This window comes from Mesoplodon densirostris, chromosome 16, assembly GCF_025265405.1.
Source record: "Mesoplodon densirostris isolate mMesDen1 chromosome 16, mMesDen1 primary haplotype, whole genome shotgun sequence".
Lineage (NCBI taxonomy): Eukaryota > Metazoa > Chordata > Mammalia > Artiodactyla > Ziphiidae > Mesoplodon > Mesoplodon densirostris.
In genome coordinates, this window is record NC_082676.1 from 59,079,901 (window position 1) to 59,103,925 (window position 24,025).

At 43.7% G+C, this 24,025-nt stretch overlaps 1 protein-coding gene across 2 annotated transcripts in view; it reads left to right on the forward strand.

Moving 5' to 3' along the window:
- Window positions 1–24,025, forward strand: part of GRIN2A (glutamate ionotropic receptor NMDA type subunit 2A) — a 368,990-nt gene that overhangs the window by 321,417 nt on the left and 23,548 nt on the right. For both annotated transcript variants that reach the window (XM_060120247.1, XM_060120248.1), the window contains one exon: window positions 8,439–8,626. In XM_060120247.1, coding sequence (XP_059976230.1) covers window positions 8,439–8,626 — 188 coding nt within the window. The remainder of the gene's footprint in view (window positions 1–8,438; window positions 8,627–24,025) is intronic.

A 24,025-nucleotide genomic window follows, 5' to 3' on the forward strand; every position in this document is an offset into this window, starting at 1 on the left:
TGACCCCACATCCCACCTGAGGACATGCGCTCAGATTTGGGAAGCCCTGCAGCAGTGCCTTGAGGATGCATTGCTTTGGCAGGTGGTAGACAGGTCTGGGAGCACTGACTCTGCGGAACACCCGGGACTGAGACCTCCAGCCTTCGGTTTTCTCTTCTGAAAACTTAAAAGATTGCATTACATGATCTATCACCAACTTGGACAAGGTTAGTTTGTTAAATTCCATGTTAAATTCAACAGTAAGGAAGAGGGGATTTTCTGTATCATTTTACCCTTTTCCTGTTGTTGTGGTTGTTAGTCAGTAGGCAAACTGTATGTTTGTACTGTGTTTGCCCTTGTTTCCTTTCCTTCCTTCCCTCCTTCTCTCCCTCCTTCCCTCCTTCTCTCCCTCCTTCCCTCCTTCCTTCCCTCCCTCCTTCCTTTCCTCCTTCTCTCCCTCCTTCCCTCCCTCCTTCCTTTCCTCCTTCCTTTCCTCCTTTCTTCCCTCCTTCCCTCCCTCCTTCTCTTCCTCCTTCCCTCCCTCCCTCCCTCCTTCCTTTCCTCCTTTCTTCCCTCCTTCCCTCCCTCCTTCCCTCCTTCCTTCCCTCCTTCCCTCCTTCTTTCCTTCCTTCTTCCCTCTCTCTCTTTCTCCATCTCTCTCCCTCCCTCTTGTCTCTTAGTCTCTCCCTGTAAGTCCATCTCCCTCTCTTCATTCTCTCCCTCTCTGTCTTAACTTCTTTCTCCTTCTCTGTCTCTTTCCCTCACTCTCTCTTTCCTGTTCTTTCCTTTCTTTCTCTCACTGTCTTCCCATTTTCCTTGGGGCCTGCTTCCATCTGTATTTTTCCCTCCCTCGTTTCCTCCCTCCTTCTCTGCCTCTCTCTGTCTCAGTCTTACAATACGGCACAGAATTTTCTCAGTTAAAAAATAAATATTCACCATCCATCTTTTTTACCCAATTCACAGTGAATATTACTGGAAAAATTAATCAACGCAAATTAAACTGACAACAGCAAAAAGCACACAGAGTGAAATTTGTTATTGACTACAAAGCCACAGACGACTTGAATCTTCTTGGCCACTTTTGCCTCTCTGAACAATTTTGACCCAGAAGAATTGGACTTGGTGGCAACCATACCCACAAAAGAAAACTCAAAATGGCAGAAGTTATAAATTAGTAAAATTTATTATGGTCCAAATTCTGATCAATGACTCAAATCGTTATAAAATTTCAACACAAAAGAATTGATGCCAGTGAAAGTAGTTTCCAAAAAAAAATGGAAACAATTCAATTATGCTATGTGAGACATTGATCTAGGAATTAAATTAATGTAACAGACTTTGCCCTGAAAAATGCTTCCTTAGTGAAAATGCATCAGTGTTGGTATAATTCTGACTTTAAAGTTTGTATTCACAAACTCAGAGTCATAATGTGATTCTAGGCCATTTTCCTGAAGCCTATTTTAGACCATCCCATGCTGATGTCAGGTGCAATCTCTGTATGTATTGAGTGTCTCCTGCCCAAGAAGCACATTCAAAGGTATCCTCAGGGATACCACTTCTTGGCCCATGAATGCCCTTCACCCACCAATAACCCTGTGTCTGGGTGCTTGATGATGATCTACACCATTGCTTCTCTGCACAGTGACATCATCACTGCCCCAGCAAAGTCCTGTATTTGCACCAGGGTGTGCAATTTCCAAAACACCTTCACTCCCATTTCCATCCATCCAATATCCAGCCCTGTGAATGAGCTGTTCCCCCATTTTACAGATGAGAAAACCAAAGCGTGAAGAGGTCCCATGACTGGGTCTCATTCATAGAGCTGGCAGAAGTGGACCTGAGCCCCATCCACTGTTCTACAGTTGCCCAAACATGCTGACTGGCCTGAATTACTGGCTGACGTGCTCCTCTTCCTAGCAAGGCTTTGATGTGCCCTAAAAAAATATATTCAGTTCTCATCAAAGAGATTCTTTTTCTTTAAAATTAATTAATTAATTAATTAATTTGGTTTTGGCTGTGCTGCGCACAGGCTTTCTCTAGTTGCGGTGAGTGGGGGCTACTCTTCGTTGTGGTGCGTGGACTTCTCACTGTGGTGGCTTCTCTTGTTGTGGAGCATGGGCTCTAGGCACACGGGCTTCAGTAGTTGTGGCATTCGAGCTTCAGTAGTTGTGGCTAACGGGCTCTAGAGCGCAGGCTCAGTAGTTGTGGCGCACAGGATTATTTGCTCTGCGGCATGTAGGATCTTCCCAGACCAAGGCTCGAACCCATGTGGCAGGCAGATTCTTAACCACTGTGCCACCAGGGAAGTCCCCAAAGAGATTCTTAATTCTCAGTAATGCTTTAGACTAGACCTCCAAAACATACACACATAACACACACACACACACACACACACACACTCACACACTCACACACACACTCTGGTTTCATTAATTCATCAGAACAAGTCAATGTCTAGTTAAAGACTTCTTGAATGTTAATGAATGAATAATTAACTTTAACTATATAATTAGCCTTTAAACGTGCTGAGACCCCCAGAGAGCATCTGAAAACATGCATAAGGAGATGATGAGCTAAAACCGGAAACTTTTGATTAGGAAACGTCAAGCCACTTGATAATACAAGTCCCTTTCCCCAAAGGGGCCATGCCCTGACTGGGGGCCATGGTGTCCCCTTTTGTAGGGAGAATCAGCTTTGCCGGGAAACAGTCTTGGGGCCAGGAGTGAACATTCAGGCCATCGTGTAGGTACAGGAGAGACCAACGGAAGTAACAGGGTCAGATCTACACACTCCAGAAAGCTGTAGCAGCTCTTCAAAGCTGTCAAAAAATCTGGCAGGAAACTGCTGGGTTAAAGTGGCATGGAGTGCACATGACAGTCCTCCTTACTTTGCTTCTTCACAAATTTGCAGAGAGGAGGTCTTATTTCCCCCTATCATTCTGAATTACTGTCATTTTTTATCGTTTGCTTTCCTTGAGGGCTGTGGGTGACAGGGAGAGGGTGACATCACCCACACAGCCTCCGTGATGCCTGGCGGGGGGTGGGCACATCACACAGCCAGCACAGCACAGCATGAATTTTCAGACTCCGGTCTGTCCCAGCCCTCGCACTGGGGAGCCGAGATGTTGTTTCATTTGTCACAGATGTTTGGAGAGGTGCTCGCCCTTCTGTAGGGAGCAGAGGCAGAGAGGTGGGCTGGGTAGGGCCCCTGTCCCCATCACAGTTCTCAGACCGGATCTTTGAGCCTCACCCACCCGGTGGACGAAGCACTGAGCCAGTGACAGCCATGTGGCTCGGTAGGAGCTGGGAAGGCAGAGACATAGATGATCTCCCCTTGAAAAGCAGGAGAGGAAAACGCCAAGCAGAGAAGAAGCATCACTGTGTTCCCTCCCTGTGAGCCCTCAAGCTTCCAGCTGATGGCTCTGAGTTCTGGGGGGCTCTTCCCTCCAGTGCCAGCCTGTAATCTCTGTGTTGTTCCAAATCCAGGGCTGCTAATTACACTGCAGCCTAAGATGTCACTCGGTCTCCCACCATCGCAGCTCCGATCCCCTGAATGCTTTTGGTCTAAATTGGGCTTCAGGTGGCCTTTTTCTCTTTCTGACCCCCTACCCTCAACAAGAAGCTGTGGCCATCTATGCCTAAATGTGTCCCAGACGTGTAGGATAGGATGTGTTGAGGGCAAGAGATGTTTTCTGTGGAGGTGACTCCAGACCTTACAGGGCTATGCATCTCCTGGGAAAGAGACAGATGAAACTGAACGACCCACCAGATCTTTGAAAACTGATGGCTCTGGTCTGATCCTTTCACTTTTTTCACAACGCTGGGCTTCATGTAGAGCTGTAACCCCCAGTCTGAATCTCAAAGCAGTAGAGCTGTTTCCATTTATTCCACAAGTCTTATGGGTAACATGGTCACAGTCGTTAGGTCTGCAGCCTTTGTCATCAGACTGTGTTAAGTCCAAATGCTGCTCTGACGCTCACCTAAGCTGGGCAGCTGTGTCCCTTACTTTACCTCTCAGTGCCTCCGTTTCCTCATTCCGTGGGGACGGCAGTAGTGCATCCATCTTTGCTCAGTTAAAAGGAGTCAGTGAAATGAGATAATGCATATAAAGTATTCAGGACTGGATTTGTCCCACAGAATGCATAAAAGTTGTAAGCTCCTTTGCTGTAAAATCTGAATTCAATTGAACACCTCTGTGTGTCCTGAGCATTCGTTATGTGCCGGGCACTGCGCACACATCTCCTTATATAACATCGCTTTATTCCCAACAGCCCTTCGAAGGGCGAGTAACGTCTGCTCCACTTTGCAGCGAGAAGAATGAGGGTCAGAAACACAGGTGCCTTGTTCAGAGTCTTTGAACACAAAGCCCACTCTTGAGGATGTCAGGGAGTTTTACATCTTTTCTTTTCAACAATGGGAACATTTTTCCTCAGTGGGAAAGAGATCAAAGGCACAGGTCTTTGAGTCAGAGCAAGGAGAGCCCAGGGCCCTCGCTCCCTCCACCTCCCCCACCCACCGGGAGCCACCGTGCCGGCCACTTCAGTAGCTGCCGGCCACGTGTGGCCATTGACACCAGAATCTAAATTAATGAAATGAAATAAAATTTAAAACACAGGTTCTCAGTTGCACTAATCCCATGTTAAGTGCTCAATAGCCATAGCACAGATACGGAGTATTTCCATCATTGTAGAAAGTTCTCCTAGACAATCCTGCGATAGAGGGTTTGTGTACAGAGTTTGGAAAAATTGCCGATGAGCTTCAGGCTGCCTTAGCCTCTCAGAACCTCACCTGCTCACAGACAACATAGGAGAAAAATAATAATAATGATAATAAATTTCCCTACTGGGCATTTGTGAGGCCCCAGTGGGACAATGTATGTAAAATGCTGTGCACTTTTGTCAAGCATTGTGCAAACAATGGCCTTGTCTATCAGAGGGAGCTGTGTAAGCCCCAGGATGTTTTTAAACATGCCGGTATCGCTGGCCATTGTATTTAGACCCCAGCTCTCTAGAATCATCAATGAGGGACAGAAATCAAAGTCCACATGGCCCTGTGGTTTCCTTCATGTGTTGTCCTCACTTTGGTTCTGATGTGGCCCTGAGACCACAGACAGTCTCCCTGGCCAGACCGCTGTAAGAGCATGGCCGCCAGCCACCCAGACATGCCAGCGTGTGGTTGCTTTGCTCAGAATTAACTGTGTCTTTTGCAGCTGTCCTCCCTCTGACTTGATGGCGTCTTGCATTTGCAAACTTTGTTTTCCGAGAAAACTTCCCTTTTTCTTTGGGCTCATCCGGCTGTTTTTTGCTCAGCTGAAGATTTGTCATGAAATATGGTAATGATTTGCAGAAATCTGTGCCTGTCCATAAAATATGAATTTAAACTGCTGTTGGACAACTCTCGTATGAGTGCCAGGTACAGTTTTAGATTTCCATTGCAGAAATGCATCAGTGTGTGGTGGGTTAACAGGATGGGGAGGGCTTTCACCCCATGAATACCAACAGACGGCCTTAACATTTGAACCTACCTATATGCACCTGTGTGTGTATTTACGTTTGTTTTTTGAGGAATTGAGAGAAGAGAGTTGCAGGAGTCTTAGAAAGTGTTAATAAAACCCAGGTTCTCGCCATCTCCATGGCAACATGAAGTATTGAGGTGGCAAGCACCCCAACTTCATTAAGAGTACACATGCTGTCCATTTGTCCTGAAGTCCTCAGGGTACACATGTTATCCAGAGTCTCACGGTCCCTCTTGAGATTGACAGAAGGTGACTCTTGGCTTGTAGAACCGTAGAATGCCACAGTTCAAAAGGACCTCAGTGACAACCTCATCTCACAGATGAGAAACCAGCAGTGCAAAAGAAGGAAGTGACTTTCTGAGGTGGCGCCATCATAGATGTAAATGTAGACTAGAACTCAGATCCCTTCCACCTGCTCCTCCGCCGCTCCTGTCACATGCCGTACTGCCATCATACACAAACCAACCTTTAAAACCCCCCCAACCTGTATTTCCATGGGTCTCAGCATTGCTGGCTGTCCAGAAAGGGTGTTTCCTCTTGGTTCGACAGCTCTGTTTGCCATTTCTGTTGACAATGCCCAGTTTTTCCCCCTCTTCCACTTGGATGATCTGATCCCCTTACAATAGTCTCAGAGTATAAAACTAAGTCTCCAACCCTACAGCCCTGAGATGAAAGCTTCAGAGTCTTTCTGTTGGTGAGACAAGACTTGTAGTCTTGCCCCATCTCTAACCATTACAGAAACAAAAAATTAAAATGAAGAACACAGCTGTAAACCTTCCAAATAGTTTTATTCCCATAGGGAGTCCTTCAGCAGCTGTCTTTGGAAGGATGCAGCGCTTTACATCCTCTTCCTGCCACTTTTTAATTTAATTTAATTTTATTTTATTTTTGCTTCACTACCGTATGTCTTCTGTTAGGGAGTGAAGCTGAAGACGTGTCAGGAAGTTGAGTGGTCTCCCATTTAGTTTTCCTGCCTCCAGTAGAGTTGAGATATCCATCCCCTGTATTCAAGGCTGACCATTTCAGCCTTGTTAAATAACTTTAAAAATTGGAAACAACATACGTGCCCACCAGTAAGGATGTAGGTCATGAATTAGGCACAGCCGGGCCTTCGAGGGGATTACTGGGTGCTTGCCTTTTGGAGGGTGCCGACTCGGAGGGGTAAACAGGACTTCTGAGGTGATGGTGATGTTCTCTAATTCAGTCTGCGTGGTGATTTCAAGGATGTACACATATGTAAAAAGTTATCTAGTGCTTTATTCCATATCAGATATACCTCAATAAACATAAATGTACCAAAATAGTAAAAAGAGCGCTCTGTTTACTGACATAGAAGGACATTCACTATGTGTGGGGTTAAATGAGAAAAGAAGGCCATTGGTGAAATGGTTTGCGTGTTGTAATTATATTTGGAGAGTTGAAACAGGATTGGCAAACTATGTCCCATGGGCCAACCTGTTTTTTGTAAATAACCTTTTATTGGAACAGAGTTGAATTCATTCATTTATATATTATCAATGGCTGCTTTCATGCTGTGTGTTAATTTCCTAGGGCTGCCATAACAAAGCATCACAAACTGAGAAGCTTAAACAATAGGAATTTTTTGTCTCCTACTTCTGGAGGCTGGAACGCCGAGATCAGGGTGTCAGCAGGGCTCTGCTGCCTCTGAAGGCACTTGGGAAGGATCTGTCCGGGCCTCTCTCCTGGCTTCTGGTAGTTCCGAGGCTTGTGGCAGCATAACTCCAACCTTCACCTGGCATTCTCCCTGTGTGCATGTCTGTGTCCAAATTTCCCCGTTTTATAAGGACACCGGTCATATTGGATTAGGAGCCCACCCTGCTCCATATGACCTCATCTTAACTAATTACATCTGCAATGACCCCATCTCAAATAAGGTCCTATTTGGAGGTACTGGCGGGTTAGGACTTCAACATATGAATTTTGAGGAAACACAGTTCAGCTTCATGCTACAACAGAAAGCTGAGTAGTTGCACCAGAGACCAAGCCTAAACTATTTATTATCTTGCCTTTACAGAAAAAGTTACCAACCCCTGTTTTAAAAGGGGTGTGTATGTGTGTGTGTGTGTGTGAGGGGTGTGTGTGTATACACACATATAAAATTTGTAAATTTGTTCACAAATTTATTAACAGAGGTTGCCTCTGAGTTATGGAATTACAGGCAATTCTTTTTTTTTTTTTTTTTTTTTTTCTGTACGTGGGCCTCTCATTGTTGTGGCCTCTCCCGTTGCGGAGCACAGGCTCCGGATGCACAGGCTCAGCGACCACGGCTCACGGGCCCAGCCGCTCAGCGGCATGTGGGATCTTCCCAGACCAGGGCACGAACCCGTGTCCCCTGCATCGGCAGGCAGACTCTCAACCGCTGCGCCACCAGGGAAGCCCTATAGGCAATTTTAATTTTAATTGTGTTCTTAATATTTTCTGCATTATTTGGGTTTCTAAAAATTATTATGTAATAATTTTTATAATATAAATGAAACATGTTTCATAAACATGTTTCTTTGGGCAGGAAGAGACATCATTCCTATTCAGTCTCTCTCCCCTTCCTGCGTGAAACCATCTGATTCTCCTGTCCTTTAATGGTTTATTTTGTTCGAATGCAAACCTTTCTAAATAGGCCACTGCCCTTCACTGTTGGGAGTGCTAAGGGCAAACACTTGCAAACCAGCAAATTCAACTGTTTACTCACTTGGGCATAAGGATTCTTCATGTCTTTATTTAACTGCCTCTTGAAACTTCGAGAGAAAAGGTTCTGGCTTTTATCTCCTCATTAAAAATAGATTCTTTTATGCTGATGGGATGGAGCAGTCATGAATCATCATCTCCCATGTGAAAGAAAGTGTGTGATGCTGGATCAGGGCTTAGGAGCTGGGCCCTGAGACGGTACCTCACCTTCCCCATGACTCCCTGGTTTCTTGTCATTGCAGGAAACTGGACGCTTTCATCTATGATGCTGCGGTCTTGAATTACAAGGCTGGGAGGGACGAAGGCTGCAAGCTGGTGACCATCGGGAGTGGGTACATCTTTGCCACCACTGGTTATGGAATTGCCCTCCAGAAAGGCTCCCCTTGGAAGAGGCAGATTGACCTGGCCCTGCTCCAGTTTGTGGGTGATGGTAAGTCCTTGGTTGACCCCCTACTTCTGAGGGACTTGAGACCCTCACACTCTCTGTTTTCTAACTGGTTTTCCAGTAGATCATTGGGTGATGAGTTTGCTCACCAAAAGTATTTATTGAGTGCTGATCACATGATACTGCGATTCTTTAGTTTGCTCGTAATGGAAACCAATTACAGACAACTCAGTAAATTAAAAGGAGTTTATTTTAAGGATGCAGAAGTGTCTATCTCAGTGAATTTAAGAAAGAGTTGAGCAAATAGGTTCAGAGGAAAACAACAGGAACCAGGGCAGTCCTGGGGCCTCAACAGCAGGAGTTCATAGGTCCTCTCTGTAGAGCAGTGGTTCTCAGTGCGGGGCAGGGATTTTGCCCCCCAGGGGATATTTGGCTGTGTTTGGAGATATTTTCGATTGTCATGACAGGGAGGCTATTTGATACTGGCATCTGTAGGTAGAGGTAAGGAATGCTGGCAAACATGCTACAATGCCCAGGACAGCCCCCCACATCTCAAAACACAGGATTATCTGACCCCAAATGTTAATAGTATCAGGGTTAAAAAAACTCTGCTCTAGAGCAGTGACATTATGTAACAAGGCTACAATAAGTCCCAATCTCTATTTGCCAAATTCTAAATTTCAAATTCCAGAGGAAGGATTCCTGATGCATTTTGGGTCAAGCACTCTTTCTTGGACCCATCAGGAGTGAATAAGGGGTGAGGTTACATTGTACTAACACAGCAGCTCCAACTATTATCCTGTGGAGGAATGAAGGCGAGCCAATCTCTATAAAGGGAACAGTGAGCAGAAATCCCATGGGTTTCCTCTACAGTCCACCTCTTGGCTGCCTATCACGCAAAAAAAGACTGTTTCCACCCTCACGGGGCTTACAGTCTAATGGGATTGATGGTACTTCTCTACTCACAGTTGATGATCTCACCGCAGCCCATTGTTCCCTAGCATGGTTTTTAGAATCCTCTCATGGCTCATGTGGCATGCTAGTTACGCTTGGACTTGCCAAAACTGAGACAGGAAAAGCAAAGGCAGCAGAGATGTCAGGTGAAACCTTAAAACTTGAGTAAGTGTGAGTAGGCAACAAAAGCTCGGGGCATAGGGCAGAAGCTGCCTTCAAGAACGGTGGAAGCTATATTCGGAGATGGTGCCAGGACAGGCTACGCCTGTCTAGAGCTGGTAGAGGACAGTCTGGCAACCACCATGGCCAAGTATGGTATTGAAAGGGGCAGAGGTTAGTGCCTCTGGTTGGTGTGAATTTGAACAAAGTGCATAATGCCTTTCAGTCTCTACTCCCAGAATTAAGCCCTGGATTCTCACAGAGCCATCAAGAAATCTAAGTGTGTTTTATATTTCTCTCCCAAATGAAAGCATCTGATTCTTTGAATTCCCTATAGGGCATTTGTACCTTCCTCAGATCAAGAGCCGTGTTCTCTGCTGTGTCATAGTGATTTGTGGCTGTGTTGCTCGGCTGTTGCTGTGACATCTTGGAGGTACACGACAATAGCGTTTATTGTGCTCGCGGGAGCACAGCTTGAGTGGAAAAGCTCTGCCTCAGGCCGTGGTGGCTCCCCTGATGCTGCAAGACCACGGGTCATCTCTGTGGTCTCTGTTCCGCCCATGTTTATTCTGGGTCTCAGGCTGAAGGGGCAGCACCTACCTGGGAAAAGCTCTTCCCTTGGCTTTGATGGAGGCAAAGGAAGAAACACCTACCTGCACGTGCACATTTCAAGTCTCTGCTTTGTCAGATCCACGTCGGCTAACACCCTTCTGTCCAAAGTAAGTCCTGTGGCCAAGCCCAGAGTATACTCTGGAGGTAGACTCTGCCTTGTGTGGGAGGAGTTTGGGAGTTAGACGACAAGGCATGTGGACACAGAGAGGAGTGAAGCACCCCTCCACCACAGTGCTTGACTAAGCACCTCCACGTGGGGTGCAGTTCTCGGCGAACGAGAGCCTTGTTTCCAGCAGTAAACACTACAGAATCTTGAACGTGACAGGTAACTGGTCAATGAAGGGTTGAATGGATAAGTGCATGCATGGATGAGTGGTTGGTTCAGGATGCATTTCATTTGACAGGACACTTTTAAATACGATGGGTAGCTGTCAAGTCAGTCAGTTCTGGCTCTACTGCTACCTACCACTGCTGTCACTCTTGCAGCATCTATTATGAAATAGCAACATATTTGGGGAATAGAATATGCCAGTCACCACACCGGATGCATTACATGTGTTCTTTAATTTAATATTCGTTAACAACTTTATGAAGTTAAATATTGCTTATACTCATTTTACAGAGGAGGAAACTTCAGCTCAGCGGGCTTGTGAGTCCCCTAGTGAGTAAGTGGCAGCCTCTACTTAAGGGGCCTTACTCTGGATGGGGGTCAATCTTGTAAGGCTCTTGTCTCATTCAGTTCTCTAGGATGTCTATCAAAGTTGGCTAATCAGATGCTTGAGATATATAGATACTTTAAGAAAAAGTAATTTAGTGTATGTGTGAACAATATCTATTGTCCCATTTACAACTGCTTCTGTGAAAGGGGTAATTTTTCTTGGCCTCAGTTTACTCATCTTCAACTGAATGCAGAACTATTTACCTGATAAGGTTGTCATGAAGACAAAATGAGACGTTCTCTGTGAAGAGCTAGCTAAGTACAGCCACCTGGGAATAGAAATGGTTCAATAAATGCTAGCTGTTACCCTCGTCACCCCCAGCGCCATCAACGCCATCATCACCCTGCTCCCCCTCCCCTCCCCCTCCTCATCGTTGTCCATCCACAAATCCAGCATTCAGCACAGCCCAGTTAGCGTTGTGGTTTTGAGAATATGGTCAAGTTAGCATCATGGAAATGCGGTGCTGAACAGAAAATGTCCTCTTTGTGGCAAATAAGAAAAAATAAAAAGTAAAGGCGTCCAGATAAGCCAAAGGTGTGTTCTTTGTACGAGCAGAGCATCCAGATCCTTAGAGATATTTTCTGTCCCGACTCATGGCTTTCCTGGTCAGACTCTCTGGGCTGGGAAATGTGTCTTCACAGCTTCATCTTTAGAGACCACCCAGGGGCAAAGACATTGGAGAGAAAATGACGTTGCTCCAGGGGGCGTCTTAAGATAATCTTCGTGGAAAGCCGTGTCCAGTTCTGAATGTCCCTCTAGGAGTAAATGCACAAATTAACACATCTGCATAAATATTTCACTTATCTCATGCAGCTTCAGCAGGATTAATTATGCTTTGAAATTAGACCTGGAAAGAGCACAGTGCTGAGCGGTCCCCAATTATTATTCATCCTCTGGAATGGAGTGTTTATCTCTTGTTATAGAGTAGCTTCGGTGGACGATTACAAGTCTAATGAGTGTCAAAAGTATAAAAAATTTTCCTAATGAGCTGTGTAAATATAACCTTTGAATGGAGTGTTTGGTTATTGTGGAAACCTCTTATGTGAAGCCTGCCAGGCATTTCCCTAGGAAACAGGCTACTGATCTCCCTTAAGAGACGCACAGGATCCCAGTAAGACCTTTCCTTCCTTTTCCTGTCTAACTGTCGTATTCTTTCTGAAACGGTGGAGTGCACCATGGGGACACTCAAAGGTACTTTCCAGCATTGATCATCAATACGCAGCGTTTACCGAGAAACACACATTCTCAGGCACTGATGTTCCAAGAAGGCGATCTCATGGTCTTTTCCTTCTTTCTTTCAAGGAGCTTACAGTCCAGTTGGTTGCCAATGTATGAAACTAAAATATCTAATCTCAAAGTATGAACATATTTGTAATAATGCATATATATATATGAATTAATATATACTATATATGTGTTTATATATATACATACTTATATATACTCTTGGTATCTTGGGTAGGTGAGAGAATGCTCAAGGAGAAATATGAGATATATCAGCTTTTTTAAAATGGAAGAATGAAAAGACAGAATGAGTCATAAAGAAAACAAGTAAGATCTAGACAAAGATTAGAATAGGCCAGAGTTCACAAAGCCCCATTCATTAACTTATCCATCAACCAGCAAGTAACTAGTGGGTCCCTGTTTTCACCCTGGCACCTAAAAGCTGACAGCTGAGTGAGAACATAAAGAATGAGTAAGTCTGGGACCTAAAAAAAATGGCATTTCTGGTTTCAAAGGGGAGGTTGAACAGGAGATCTCTTAGACCCCAGCAATCTCATGGATTTCGTAATTTTTTTATGTGATTCTGGGATTTGAAGAGTCAGAAGGAAGATCATAGAGGTTAAAGCACTTTCAATGTATAGAGGCCAGCAAAAAGATATTAGGAAGAACAAGATGATATAATAATATTATTCAGAAGCAAGTGATGCTGAGAAAATACAAGGAAACCATTGATTTTTAAAAATTTATTTATTTTTGGCTGCATTGGGTCTTCGTTTCTGCACACAAGCTTTCTCTAGTTGCGGCGAGCAGGGGCTACTCTTCGTTGCGGTGCAACAGCTTCTCATTGTGGTAGCTTCTCTTGCTGCGGAGCATGGGCTCTAGGCGCACGGGCTTCAGTAATTGTGGCACACAGGCTCAGTAGTTGTGGCGCACGGGCTTAGTTGCTCTGGGGCATGTGGGATCTTCCTGGACCAGGGATTGAAGCCGTGTCCCTTGCATTGGAAGGTGGATTTTAACCACTGTGCCACCAGGGAAGCCCTATCATATACTTCTATAAATTATTTATATGGTGTATTCCATTGCACTTATGTTTAGGTATATATGATAGATATCATATGTAAATATTTGGAAGATATGACACATGTATCTCTTGTATTCATATTGTATTCTAGGATAACCAACTCAACCTATTTTGCTGGGACTCTCCCAGTTTTAAAACTAGCTAGTGACCCCAATTATATCATATTTGGGCATATATGATAAATATCATATATGAAATGTTTTCAGGATTCCATCTATATCATTTCAGTTGGATAGGTGCATTGGGTTCCCTTTGTCCCTTTTGTACTGCAACTTTACAAGCAATCGCTTTAAAGACTCATTCAAATCAGAAAGGACCACACCCTCTGCTCTTGTGTCAATAAGGAACCTTGCAGCAATGGACTCTAGAGCTTTGGAAAGCACCACGCCAGGATAAGATGCTCACAGGTCTTGGAGTGGGGGAGTGCTGGGGTGGGTGGTAGTCAGTGGAGAATCCCACTCCCTGCTTCTGGGTGGGTCAGTGTTAGTGTTCCTGATTCCTTTATTTGTTGGCGGCTCTTCCACTGAAGCTCGCAGGATGGCTTTTGATGGTGAGAGACCCCATGCTGCCAGCCAGAGTCGAGGGTGTTTGTGTGATTGCAGAAGTTCTTTGTGTATCTAATTAGGATTCTCATAAATTGCTCTGAGCCACTGGATGGGTTGCTAATATCCTCAGCACTGTCCTCGTCCAGCTTCCCAACTTAATATTTTGGGCCAACATCCGAGTCTCAGGGAGAGCTGGATACCCCTGAAGCCTGGGTGGTGAGGCACCCACGCTTCCACTCTGAGGATGGGCACATCTCTGTGTGGCTTTTGCAGCCTGTCTTCTTAGGGCTGGCTTAGGAAAGGTATGGCGTGTGGGTTGAGGAAATCACTGAAGGCCACCTCACTCCTAAATATTTTCCCTGCTCAGCTGCCTATAGTATTTGAAATTCCACCATTTGGAATTTTTTTCAGGTAAGCGTGGATTTTTCCATGCAACCCCCTTTAAAAATGGAGTCCCTTCTTACATCTTCTCCTGAACCCATTTCCTACTCTGATATCTGACCCATCCTTCAGCCCATGTACCCCTCCATTTCCTTAAAGACTACAGCTCTAAATATGCTTATAAACTATAAACTCCTTTAGCTCCATGCTTATAGCATTCTTGTGGCATTTAGCAAACCAATACAAAAAAGGGGTGCAATGGAATGTTCTGCAACTTCCTAGCTGCATGGCCAATCTATTTCTCTGAGTGCCAGGTTCCTCATCTTTAAATTGGAGTTGTTTAAGGATTGGTGTGAGAACAAACATAAAGAAACTAGTCCGGTGCTTGGCACACACTAGACACCTACTCCTTGCTGTCCTCTCCACGTCCCCTGTCCCGTGCCGTGCCCCGCACTGTAAGTCCCTGGAGGGCACACTCTTTCACGTCCATTCTTGTTGCCCTTTCGTTTCCCCTAGGACTCATTCCTGAGCTTCGCACATAGTAGGTGCTCAAATAAAACTCCGTGGATGAATGAATAAATGAATGAATGGATTTGAAAACACCACAGATATACTTTTGGGGGGCTTATTTCATTAATTAAATATCTTCTCTGATGAAGGGGATGTTTTTTTTCTTTGGGAAGGACATCAGGTGTCTCTAGGGAAGAGACCCAAAGAGGTAATCACTAAATCACTGTTCAGTCTGACAATCTTCCCAAACCTCTGACCCCCATATTCACTGGAAGACAGGCAAGTTCTTCTGTTGTCTAATTTGTGTGCTATAGTAGGCAAATATTTTGAGAGATAATCAGCAAGATTATATACTCCCTGGCTTTTAGAACCGGAGTAGATCATAAATCATTGGTGAGTTTGTGGTTTGTAATCAAGGAGGTGAATGAGAGAAGGAGAGTTTTCCTTAGGGTTTGGCAAACTATGACCACGTCTCCAATCCAGCCACTGCCTGTTTTTGAAAGTAAAGCTTTATTGAAACACAGCCACATCTATTCATTCAGGTATTGTCTGTGGCTGCTTTCACTACCATGGCAGAGTTGAGTTGTTGCAACAGAAACTATAGGACCTGCAAAGCCCCAAATATTTACTATCTAGCCCTTTATAGAAAAAGTATGATGACCCTGGTTTTAGACTGTCTGGAGAAAGACAAGAAAGGCAGAGAAGACTTGAAATTGTAGGTTCTTCTGAGAGAAAGGAAAAGATTTAGATGGAAAAAGGAAGAAAGAAGGGGCAGATAGGAAAGAGGGGCAGGGAATACGAGGGGAAGAAAGGAAAGAAGAGCAGGAATAAAATGATAAAGGGATAAAGGAGAAAAGACTGGTCCAAAAGGAAGGACAGAGGAAGAGATAGGAAAAAGAGGAGGAGGAAGAGGAGAGATGAGAGGGCAAAGAAAGGCAGGACGAGGAGAGGAGAGACCGGAGAGAGAGGTGTGCTGGGACTAGTCAGGCAATATTCAGCCTGAGCATCTAGAGCAGGCTGGTTTGTTCATCTGAGCCATTAGCCATGTTGAAGATGACACTGAACAAGCCTGGCAGCCGTCCGCTACCCCTTCTCGGCTCCTTGGTGGAGCTGCGCACATACCCCCGGCTGACTCACTCCTGCCTCGGAGAAGTCTAACCTGTCTCCCGCTGGCCTCCCCTGCCATCAGTTCTTCATGACATAGGTCCCTGTGTCCTCAGATGACTCAGCAACACCCTATGTCAACCAGCAGCCTTGGACCATTTAAAGAGATAAACGCCAAAATAAGGATGGGGGATCTGTAGGAGAGGAGGTGCCGAGAATCTGGGAACTTACTTGGAGGGGGAAGAGACCGTTTTCCATGTCTCTAAATGGAAGTCATTTGAAGCTACCATTATCATTGTTATGTTATCTTTATGGACGTTTATAATGACAGGTAACACAGAGGGATAACTATGGGTCATAAGATAATCTGTCTTTATATGTATTAATTTCATACAGTCCTCACGGTGATTCAATGACCCGAGTTATGATTATGACCCCCTGTCTACAGGTTGAGGAAACTGAGTCACAGGAAGGTTAAGTAATGTGTCAAGCTAGTATGTGGCCAGTCTGACCTGGGCAAGCAGGCTCCAGGGCCTTCGTTTGAACCATTATGCTGTATTGCTTCTCCTTTATCTGCTATAACCCTCCCATACATCTCATAAGGCAGGCGTTACCACCTGGGAAGGGGCAAAGCTGTGATTTAAACACAGGTGGGTCAGCATCCAGCCTCTGTTCCTTCCTCTGTCACTGAAGGAACAGCATGGTTCGCCTGTAGGTGATACTGGGCAAAATAACTTGGCGACAGGGGTTGAGGGTGGGAGAGAAAGTGACCTATGTTTTTTCCATCTTTCCACGGAGAAGGAGACTTGTCCATGCCCCAGGCACTGGCACCATGGGAAAAGGCTCAGCCTAATTTTTGAGATCATTCAACCCTGGCAGTTTGGGGAAAACTCAGGACCCAGAAGCAAGAGATGAGAAGGAATGAAACAAGGACAGGATGTAATTAAGAGGAGGGAGTCAGATGTTTGGCCCCGATACAGGCTTGCAGAGCAGCCTCTCCAGGTTCCCAAGGACCGTCTTGGTTGCTGGTATTGCTTGCTCCCCATAGAGATACTCTGGCGCTGCATAATCCCCAGCATTTCAGAAAGTTATTGTTCCTTGCTAAATGTATTTTAATCAAATTGAGACTTCAAAGGTGGAAACCACAGTTTGGGCTGAGCAAGGCTACTCTGTAAATCACAAACTTTGTAATCAAGTTAGCAAAGGCCAGGGACCGTAGACAAAGCCCCCCAGTTTATTCACACATTTGCTCATTGATTCATTCATTCTCCCTCTAGACATTCATCAACAAAGAATAACTGAGCAGCTTCCAAGCTCCAGGTGGTGGGCCATAAAAATGAGTAAAGGCTTTTGCTCTATTGCCTTCACAATTACCTTACTTATAAAGATGCTTTTGGCACTTCTGTGTTCATCAGACTCACTCGGGGATCCTGTTGAAAGTACAGATACCCTAATTTTTCACCCCACAGGGCATTTTTACATCTTCTCTGGGTGATTCTAATACACGATAAGACTTAAGAACCACTCTTTAGAATAACAATGTTTAGCACTTAGAAGTCTCTTATTCTCTGATTAGCAAGTACTGGATATCAATGTCAGTGGCCAATAGACCCCACCCATTTGGAGTTTATGAAGTTGGATGTTGGCCCTGTGTTTTATTCATCCTCCTTCTCTCAGGTCTCTTACTTGAGTTTCCATATCCAGAGACCTTGGTGATTGTGAAAACCCAAGGAAGAAGTGGTGTGGAGCTGTGTCAGCCTGCACGCTGACCACAAAAATGAACATAGGAGATACTGGGTTACACTGTGAACAGAAGTAGTCAAATAGGCTTGAATGTTTCTCATTCAGAAAGGAACAAAATAGACATGAAAGTGTTTGTTGCTTCCAAAGATTTCATTGTCATGTATTGACCATAATAACAGCATTAAAAAAAAAATCAGGCAAGACTGAAAGACCCACATTTGGGCAAAATATGAGCCAGTGTTTCTATTGATTAAATTAGATCTGGAACCAGGTTTGGATTGGATGGTTGTCCTGATTCCTTACATATGCAGATGTGGTCTCATTGGAAACCACCAGGGACATGTGGCCGGAAACCATTACTGATGAGTTGACTGAGTCTAATTTTTTCCTATGGATTTCATTAATGCTCCCACTCTATGTGGGTGACTTTTACATGCACCCAAACCTCATTTATACACAAAGTAGCAGCTTTGATGATATATACCCAAAGGCAGTGATGATTAAAATGAACATTTTGATGCCCAGCAACTAAGTCACTTTGAGCTTCCTATGACCTAAACACGAAGTCCAGGGCAAACTACTCATTTGGAAATAAAGTGTTTTCAAAGGAAGAAATGTGTCAATCCTAAGCATAGAGTAGCAATAAAGGACTTAACTGCTTCTTCACTGGCCTGTGACCAGATGGTACCATAAAAATTAGACTTGTTTATCTCCCTCCTAATTTTAACTAGAGACATATTTGGAATAATAATGGGATGGCACTTACTGAAGAAACAGATAAAATCCATAAATATCCTGGAGAGCCATTGACTCTCCCTCTCTGTTAAAGCTCCGAGGGTTTTCATCTGTGTGAGTTCCCAGTGAATTTCCCGATAGGTCTCTTGAGATCCAGAGTTGCAGTGTTTATTATCAATCTGACACCAGGATTAGAACAAGGTCAGCGGTGCCATATTCCTGCCTGACAAGCAGTGAATCAGTCAAACCAGGGAAAGTCAAATGTCGAGAGAACCATCAAAGGTGAAATAAGACATAATGAATGGTTTGCTGGTAAGTCAAACACTGATGTCACAGACCCTTATGTAGGATTTACGGGATGGATAAACAATGACCTCAAATCCCTCTCAGTCTACATTTTTTAAAATAAATTTATTTATTTTTGGCTGCGTTGGATCTTTGTTGCTGCATGCAGGCTTTCTCTAGTTGCGGCGAGCAGGGGCTACTCTTCCTTGCAGTACGCGGGCTTCTCATTGCAGTGGCTTCTCGTTGCAGAGCACGGGCTCTAGGCGCGTGGGCTTCAGTAGTTGTGACACGTGAGCTCAGTTGTTGTGGTGCACGGGCTTAGTTGCTCTGAGGCATGTGCGACCTTCTCGGACCAGGGATCGAAGCTGTGTCCCCTGCATTGGCAGGCGGATTCTTAACCACTGTGCCACCAGGGAAGTCCCAGTATACATTTTTTTTAACACTTTAATTTGGAGAGGCAATATAATATGCATATAAAATCACCCCAACCTACTACCTTAACATAATTGTTTTCAATTTATATATTACCTTCTGAACCTTGTTACTTACAGACACCTTTCTTTAAATAAGTATAATTATTGGTTATATACACTTTTATGTTCTACTGTTTTCATTTACCAGTATATTTTAAACATTTTTGCATGGCGTTACATAATCTGGTCCTCACAATTATTTTAATTTTTGCCTAAAATACCATAATCATTATTAAGCCATAATTCATTACATATTTTCCTAATGTTAAACACTTCATTTTTTTCCTAATGTAGATAATGCTGGAATGAACATCTTTCTGCCCATTGTTTTCTCTTTGAATTGTTTATTTGTAACAATCTCTTAGATGTAGATTTTGAAGGGTTAATGGCTGTAAACATCTCTAGGAGCCTCACTCTATAGTCTCATATTAATGCCCCAAAGGTTTGTCTCCATTGAAAAGTGCTTCTAATAATGAATCAACGGACCAATTTTACAATAGCCTAGCAGCATCGAGTGTTACCATTTGTTTTGATATTTTAGGAGTTGCAGTGTTGCCTTAATTTGAATTCCTTCAAATACTGGTGAAAATGGGGGTGGGGAGTGAGTTGTCTTTTCATCCGTTGGGGGCATTTAACTATTTTTACATACAAATTTTAATGGACATTTTGTATATCCTGGTAATTTATTACAACTTTGGTGGTACCATTTCACACAAAAAAAGTCATAAATGTAGCAGCTTGGCATGCAGTTAAGAACAGAGGCTTTGGGTTCAGATATAAGAACTGATCTTTACCAGCTCTATGACCTTGGGAAATTTACTTACCCTTTTTAAGGGCCAGTTTCCTCCTCTTTCAATTGGGGATTGTGAGGCACCCATCTCACCAAGTTAAATAGTATAATTGGTATATACCCATCAAACAGTAGGTACCCAATAAATATCACAGATGATAACAATGATTAAATTGGGATTTATTCTTGTTCATATATATATTATTTTTTAATCATTTTATTTCCATTTTTGATTGCTTAAATCAGGATCCTGCAAATTATGGCCCACATTAGCCCATTGCCTGCCTTTGTAAATAAAGTTTTATTGGAACACATCCCATCCATTCATGCACTTTGTGTTTTTATGGCTGCTTTCGAGCTGCAAGGTCAGAACTGAGTAGTTGTGACAGAGACTATATGGCTCGTGAAGCTGAAAATATTTACTAATTAGCCCTTTACAGAAAAAGATTGCTGACCTCTGGCTTAAATTATAAAAGTAAAACATGTCTTGTTAAATAATTCCAATAATATGGAAGAATTTAACATAGCTCATGCCCCTTCATCCTTTCGGACATTTTTCTTTGTTAAAAAAAAAGTTCATATTTCTTTAAAAATGAGGTTTTTCTTTTCTGTTTAGAAAGTCAGCTTCCTTCCACTTTCTTGTTATTCCCTCTTTTGACCCCCAAAGTGGAAGAACACCTTAGACCTCTACTATAACACTCTTCTTTTTTTTTTCCCTTCTGTGGACTGTAATATACAGTCAACCTTGGTATCACTGGGGACTGGTTCCTTTGGTTCCCTCAGATACCAAAATCCGCAGATGTTCAAGTCCCTTATATAAATGGAGTAGTATTTGCATATAACTTATGCACATTCTCCCACATACTTTAAATCATCTCTAGGTTACTTTTAATACCTAATACTATGTAAATGCTATGTTAATAGTTGTAAATACAATGTAAATGCTATGTAAATAGTTGCAGCTGCACTGCAAATCAAAGTTTTTCCTTTTGGAACTTCTTGGAATTTTTTTCTGAAAAATTTTCAATTTGTGGCTGGTTGAATCCGGGGATGCAGAACCCATGGATACAGAGGGCTGACTGTACATTCATTATATTGCACAGATCTCAGTGCCCAGTTAAGTTTTTGTATATCTGTGTAACTGCCACCCAGATTGAGACCTAGAACATGACCAGCACCCCAGAAAGGTCCCTCGTGGCCTCTTACAGCCAATATCGCTCCCAGAGGTAACCGCCATTCTGCCCTCCATGGTCATGGGTAGGTTTTGCCTTCTTTTTAACTTTAAATTTTAAATGGTGAAATCATACAACATATATTCACTTGTGTCTTTTATGACATGGATCCATATTACTGCATTAGTAAGTATAGCTTACTGTTTTTTTCATTACTACATGGTATTCCATTGTACAAATACACTGTAATTTATTTATACACTTGCTATTGATAGACATTTGTGTTATTTCTCATTTTTGTCTGCTCTGAACATACTTGCACATATTTTTGGTGCACGTAGGCACTTAATTGTTGGGGAATACACCAAGGAAAGAAACTGCTGGGCCATAGGATGTGCATATACTCCACTTCAGTAGATACTTCTATAGTTTTCAGAAGAAGTTACAACCAATTTACATTCCCTCCAGCAGTGCATGTGGCTCCCCTAATTTCTTTTTTTGTTCTTTAATTTTTCTAATTTAGTTTTTATTTTACATTGGAGTAGAGTTGATTTACAACGTTGTGTTAGTTTCAGGTGTACAGCAAAGTGGTTCAGTTATACATATACATGTATCCATTCTTTTTCAGATTCTTTTCCCATACAGGTTGTTACAGAATTTTGAGTAGAGTTCCCTGTGCCATACAGTAGGCCCTTGTTGGTTATCTATTTTATGTATAGTTGTGTGTTTGTTTATGTTAATCCCAACCTCCTAATTTATCCCTCCCCCCTCCCTTAATTTCTGAGTGCCCTGTTTCTACCTTCCGTGAGAGAGGTAAAGCAGGCTTGCATAACTGAATTCTCGGTATGTTCCTCAGGGTCTGTGTGGTTGGATGTTGTTGTATGATCATAGCCAATAGCTGAAAGACCCAGATTCCATTCCCAGCTTCTTTATCTTGACTTCAGCTGCATCGTAGTGGAATGGGACGAGAGGATCGTCATGTCTGTCCCACACACTCTCCTGGGTTGGAACCTGAACCTGACTACTCCCCTACCCCACACACGGAGAGTGTGTGGCAGGCACCTCTGGCCGTGGGCTCACCCCCATCTGGTACTTCAGACTTGGGATACAGGAGAGGAAGCCAGAGGAGCACCACCATTAATAGGGAGAGGAGGCTGTCATCAGATGGGATGGGTGAGCTCTCATAGGGCACAGCCCAGCCCTCCAGGTCACCCCACCACACTCCACAGAAAGAGAAACTGGGTCTTCTTCTACTTTAGTTGTGGATAGCTCTGACAGCAGGTACAGGATCCTCCCTGTAAGGGCTCCATGTCTCCCTTTCTGTTCTTCTCTTTCCTCTTTCTTCCCTCTCTGCTCCTCCATTTTCTCTCCTCTTTTCTTTCCTTTTTACTCTCTCCTTCTCTTTCTCCTTCAAGCCACAACCAAGTCTTGAGTGCCCACTAAGCTCCCTGCACTGTCCTAGGCATTGGGAAATGCAGGTAAAATGGACAATGGGTATGATCCCTTTGCTTAAGGATTTTACAGTCTCAGAGAGCTTGTTGATAGCACTTCAATTAAAAAGGAACTGAAAGGCAATGATGTCATGTTACTTGCTGAAAGAAAGAAGATATTTCTTGGCATGGGTTATAGGATTATTGCTATCTTCTTTTTTTCTTACATTCACAGCCTTTTAAAACACAAGGATCTTTCTGTGATATTAAAAGGCCCTCACACTCTTACACAGTGAGTCATAGGATTTTGAGGACTATTGATTGAGAAAATGTGCAATGTCAAAAAGTTACTATGAATCCATTTATGCTCACAAATGCATACTCCTTTAAATTTATAGCAACTTGACCATCTATAGGCGTGTGAGGCAAATTGGTGAAGCTGACTCCAGAAGGGCTTGGTACACACAGGATTTCCTGGACTTCCTGCCATTTTTCTGCAGTCTTCCTCCAGAGAGTTATATTTTGCCAACTCCACCCTCTAATGGAAAATTGTGACCATGTACGTTGTTTGATGCTTGATGGAGTTGCCCAGTCCTCTCTCCTCTTTTTCCTTTTTCTTCTTCGAGAGACACAGGTTGGGGACCTGTGTGCATAAAATTCCCCGACACCAACTTCCACGGTTGATCAGGTGGCCTATGAAATCTCAGCCAGATGGCGACAAGCAGCAGTGAGTTCTGCAACACTTGAGCTCCATCCGCAGAGCAGAGACCTCAGTTGGAAGGTGGTGCTAAAACATTTATGCCAAAGACAGCCCGTGTCTGCATCTAGCTGGGTACATTTAAGCCTAGCCCTATTTTTATTTTGGTTTTGTGACTTCTCAGCATTATACAGAAATGGAATATTCTGACATTTAAATAAGGGAGATTTATCTTGCAAATTCAGTCTATTTGTGTCCAGAATCTTGTACTATTCCTCTCCTCCCCCCAAAGGTACTTTTTTCTCTCTAGCAAATTGTTCAATTTAGAGATCATGGATACAGAGGTCCCAGGCTATGGAATGCCATTACTTCCAGATCCAAGGTCCTCTGGCTTTTAATCAAGAGTGTGGGATTAACGAAGCCAAGGCCCCAAGGTCAGTGATCAGAAGGTCTGGCTGACCTCACTCTGTTCCAAAGCCACAGACTACATCCCAGCTCTGACCAGCAGCTTCCTTCCAGGGCAATTGGTAAGGAAAGGACTTGGCCTCAGTGCTACAGCCCCCCGGGCACCGTCACTCCCAGGACCACAGCTCAGAGCTCACAGAGACCGGATCTGTTCTCACTGAGAACATAAGCCTGTTGACGAGGGTACCCTATATTTTCTACAAAGAAAGTTGTTCCGTTGCCATTTCCAGTTCCATTCGGGCTTCTCAGAAACCCAGAGTAGCCGGTCCCTGGGGAAAGACATGAAACAGGATTGAAACGGGGTCAGTTTCCCTCTCAGTGTTCACAGCAAACCCTAATGGGATCAGTAGCAACATCCCCCTGAC